We start from the raw sequence: 4,550 nt of genomic DNA, 5'->3' as shown, positions 1-4,550 counted from the left end.
CGCACACTGCTCAGATTCCACTCGAAAAGCATGCACCCCTTCACGATTTCTCCTCAAAACGCACGCACACCGACTCAGCCTTCAGGATCTCGCTACGCACCGTTTCCCTTTTCTTCTTACGTCGTCATTTCGAGTTATGCACTTAACACTTAATCACTTCAGCTTCCACTTCTCACTTCCAGTTCGACGCCCATCAGTTTCTCTACTCTAGGGTTCTTCGCTTCTTGTCCCAATGCCAGCCGCCAGTTCATGACACAACCACCTCCATTAATTGTAGTTTTATTTTTACAAGTTTTTTAATTTTAAATATTTATTAGTTTTTGTTTCAATTTTTATTTTATTTTTAATTTTTTAAATATTTACATTTCATGACATGTGGCACGTGATCAGTACTTTTAACTATTAAAATTTTAGTAAAACTTACTTTGATTAAAATTGAAATTACATAAAGTAAAAGTACAAAAAAATTGTACTATCAATTGTTTAAAAAATACCCAATATTGATAAAAAAAAATACCTAATATTAATTTTAATATTTAACCCGAATTGAAACTTGGAAGAACAAGAAATGATTATAGATAGCGCATTATTTGAAGTGTCTAATAAGAGCACTCTCATTGGATTAGCTAAATGCTAAATCCAATGAGAATTTAGCTATTAAACTATAAAATATATCACATTGAAATAGATATATTCCAAATATTTAGAATATAGCTACAGTAACTACTAAAGTTATTTTCAAATTTGAAAGACACTGTTTATTCGTCAAATCCATTTTATATTATTTGTTTCTCTCTCTCAAGGTCTCCATCAATGTCTTTTTAGTTTCTATTTTTAATCCATAATTTAATTAGAATATGATTACTAATTAATATATAATATTATGAATAGTTAAATATGATAAAATAAAATAATTTCATAATTAAAAAAATTAAAATATTTTTGAAATTGATATATTAATTTGAGTTAGTGATATATTAATTTAATAAGAATACGATTATTAATTAATATATAATAGGTAGGATAGTAAAATATGATAAAATTAAAAAAATTAATAATTAAAAAAATTAAATATTTTTTAAATTATTAGTTATTCATTATTATATAATAAATAAATATATAATCTAATGTGGAGATTTGATATAAATAATTAAAATCAAATTCATCTTATATTATTTTATTATTATATAATAAAAAATTAACTATTTCAATATAAAGATTTATTTAAATAAAATAATTAAAAATTAAATTTCTCTTACATTCATAAAAAAATATCCTTAACTTTAACTAATCCAATGAAATCCCTCTAACAATGCTGCTCCAGGACACAGTCTAACAATGCTGCTCCAGGACACAGTCTGGTTTTGGTCGCCAATATCATCAGAAACAGCTAACTTTGATAATCCAAACTCAATATTTTAGTATTTTACTCCTTTCAGCTCAAAGCTTTTTGCACCGATAGAGAAGGGTCACGTGAAGAGGGCTTGAACTACCTTAGGTGTGTAATTGAGGTATGGCGGCTATGGCCTGCATTTTATTCGAGCAAATTACAGTGTCGTGAATGTACAATGACTGATTGTTTTCTTATGGACGATGTTTGTCTGTTTTTGTCTAAATTCTCTTATGTGGGGTTTAAAGTTTCAAGCAAATGAGATTGGGTCAGCCCCAATATCTCCCCCCCCTCTCCCCTCTCTCTCTCTCTCTCTCTCCTCTATCTTGCTCTTTGTAGTTTCCTGTTAAGAACTTTATACGATACAAGACGTGCCTCAACCAGACCTGCTCAAGGTGGGGGTCAATGAAAGAACAAAGCAAGAAAGCTCACGGGAAGAAAAAGAGAAGAAAAGCCATCACTTAAAGCTTAAAGAAAGCTGATTGCAGAAAGCGGCCAGAGCTTTTCTTCTCTCTCTCTCTCTCTACCAATATTCTTTCTTCTAGGAGTAAAGCTGGAAGCTCACTTCTCCAACCACACCAGCTAGCTATACAGGTAGGGATCGCTAGCTTGTATAACCATCCCCACCATATAGTGACCAAAAAGAGACAAAATCCACTCATGCTAGACAACGCTACTGCTTCTGGCGCTCCATCTTCTTCTGTTGCTTTTGCTTCCCAAGAGAATGGGGTCACTAATAAAAGAAAAAGAAGACCAGCAGGCACACCAGGTAAGAGTACTTTATACAACCTCGCCTTTCTCAATCCTTTTAATTTCCGTTCCTTTTTATTTGTCTTCATTCAAAATTTTTTGGTTCTCATGTAGATCCAGATGCCATAGTTGTGTCTCTCTCTCCCAGAACATTATTGGAATCAACCCGATATGTGTGTGAGATCTGCAACCGAGGGTTCCAAAGAGACCAAAATTTGCAGATGCATAGACGAAGGCACAAGGTGCCATGGAAATTGCTTAAGAGGGAGACACAGGAGGTGAAGAAGAGGGTTTTTGTGTGCCCCGAGCCTAGTTGTTTGCACCATGACCCAGGGCACGCCCTTGGTGATCTTGTAGGAATCAAGAAGCATTTCAGAAGGAAGCATAGCAATCACAAGCAGTGGGTGTGTGAGAAATGCTCCAAAGGATATGCTGTTCAATCCGATTACAAAGCCCACCTCAAAACCTGTGGTACTAGAGGCCACTCGTGTGATTGTGGCCGTGTGTTTTCCAGGTTTCTTCTTCTTCTTCTTTTTTTCAGTTTTTCCGATTCACCAAATATAATTTTTCTTTGACTAATTAGACTATATATTGTTTACTGTAATTTTAAAACATTTCAAGTTTGAACTTAATTGGCCATACTTCATTCAAGCCCTAAAATCCTCGTAAGAAGGATGTGTTACAATTCTACGTATATACTGAATTTACAAGGGTTTTATCTTTTCTGGGCTGTTCGTGGTTCTTATATTGCTGATTTATGTTTTTTGAAAATCGGGTCGATCGAGGAGTCCCATATGGAAGAATAATAGTCTCTGGTTCATGTTTGATGCCTCTCTTTGTATGGGATCCAGACGCACCATTGGAACTTGAAGGCCAGTGTACGCTGTTTTCGAAGACAGTTTTCAAAGGCTAAACAAACCCTTATCCACAACATCAACAAACGCCATTTTTTACACAAGCATACCCCGTTCGATTTCCCTTATCAAAAATCTATTTAATAATATTATAATAACCTAGTATCCTGATCTATATAGTACTAGAGATTCCCGGTCAAATATTTTATATTAGGTTTTTTCTTGGTAACCCTACATCTAGGAGTTTTCATTGTTTAATTTTTTTTTTTTTTTTGCCGAATTTTTCATTTCTTAATTCCTTGCAGGGTAGAGAGTTTCATTGAGCACCAAGACGCTTGCACGGTCCGGGAAGCTCGGCCGGCTGAAATACAATCACTGCAACCGGCCTGCTCATCTCGAACAGCATCGATTACCAGCCCATCAATTAGCGACACCAATAATTTTAGTACAACCCTGTTGCCTGGTTCTCTAATGTCAAAGCCGGCTGAAGTACCTGCTTCCTTAAGCTCGGATCAAAAAAATCTACCCTCCACTTCCGAACGGAACCATAATTTGGAACTTCAACTCTTACTTTCATCTAGAGCCCTCTCGTTGCGAAATTTGGATGATACTTGCGCCACCCATTTGAATCTTTCGATAGGTTCATGTGATGGCAGCGAGAAAAATGAATCAAATAAGCCTACTCGGGAAGTCAAGAGGGTAAAAGAATTTGAAAAGGAGGAGCTAAAGTTGGCCATCGCTGAAAAGGCCTACTCGGAGGAAACCAGGCGAGAAGCGAAGCGAGAAATTGAGCTAGCTGAACTTGAGTTTATAAAGGCCAAGACGATAAGGCAAAATGCGCAGGCCGAGCTCGAAAAGGCGCAGTTACTAAAAGATCAAGCAACCAAGAAAGTCAGCTGCAGTACCATGTTGCAAATCACTTGCCAGGCATGCAAGCAAAAATTCCAGGCGTCCATGGTTGCCGCACCATCCGAGGAGACCTCCCATGCTGTGAGTTATGTGTCGTCGGCCATGAGTACACAAGGGGAAGGAGAATGAAATATTGCGCGCAATATATATGACCTTGCAACCATGTAAACAAGCAGCTCTGTCTTTAATTTGTATTCAAAGAAGCTTCCATAATCTTCCATCCCCTCTAAAAAGTGTGAATTTTATCGTAGCTGCATGAATCAAGTACTAGTGTTACCAATATTGTTTGGGGTATTGTCGATTAAAATGAGTACTGTTTTATATATGCATTCTGACTTCAAGGCTGATATAATTAAGGCTGGTTTGGTTACCAAAACAAATGAAACTCATCTCATCTGATATAATCATTACAACTTTCTTAATTCTTACATAAAATATAATAAATAATTCAACTTTTCTAAATTACAAAACAAAAATTATATTAGAAAATTATATTCTAACAATATTTTATTCAACATTTACCTTATCTCATCTCATCTGTGTAACCAAATGATGTCTAAAATAATTCTTTTTTTGAGTGACACTAGGGGTCAGATGCGGTGAATAGAGAAAACTAACAGTACCCTCGAATAGCACGTTGACACGTA

At 35.6% G+C, this 4,550-nt stretch overlaps 1 protein-coding gene across 1 annotated transcript; it reads left to right on the top strand.

The window, feature by feature from the left end:
- Window positions 1-1,697: 1,697 nt before the first annotated feature.
- On the top strand, window positions 1,698-4,239 carry LOC109005587 (zinc finger protein SHOOT GRAVITROPISM 5-like). Its single transcript, XM_018984600.2, has 3 exons — window positions 1,698-2,159; window positions 2,255-2,654; window positions 3,300-4,239. The coding sequence occupies exons 1-3, from the start codon at window positions 2,051-2,053 to the stop codon at window positions 4,030-4,032; spliced, it is 1,242 nt and encodes a 413-aa protein (XP_018840145.1). The 5' UTR covers window positions 1,698-2,050; the 3' UTR covers window positions 4,033-4,239.
- Window positions 4,240-4,550: the final 311 nt, after the last annotated feature.

Source organism: Juglans regia, chromosome 16 (assembly GCF_001411555.2).
Source record: "Juglans regia cultivar Chandler chromosome 16, Walnut 2.0, whole genome shotgun sequence".
NCBI classification, from domain to species: domain Eukaryota; kingdom Viridiplantae; phylum Streptophyta; class Magnoliopsida; order Fagales; family Juglandaceae; genus Juglans; species Juglans regia.
This window is presented reverse-complemented; position numbering and strand designations above follow the sequence as displayed.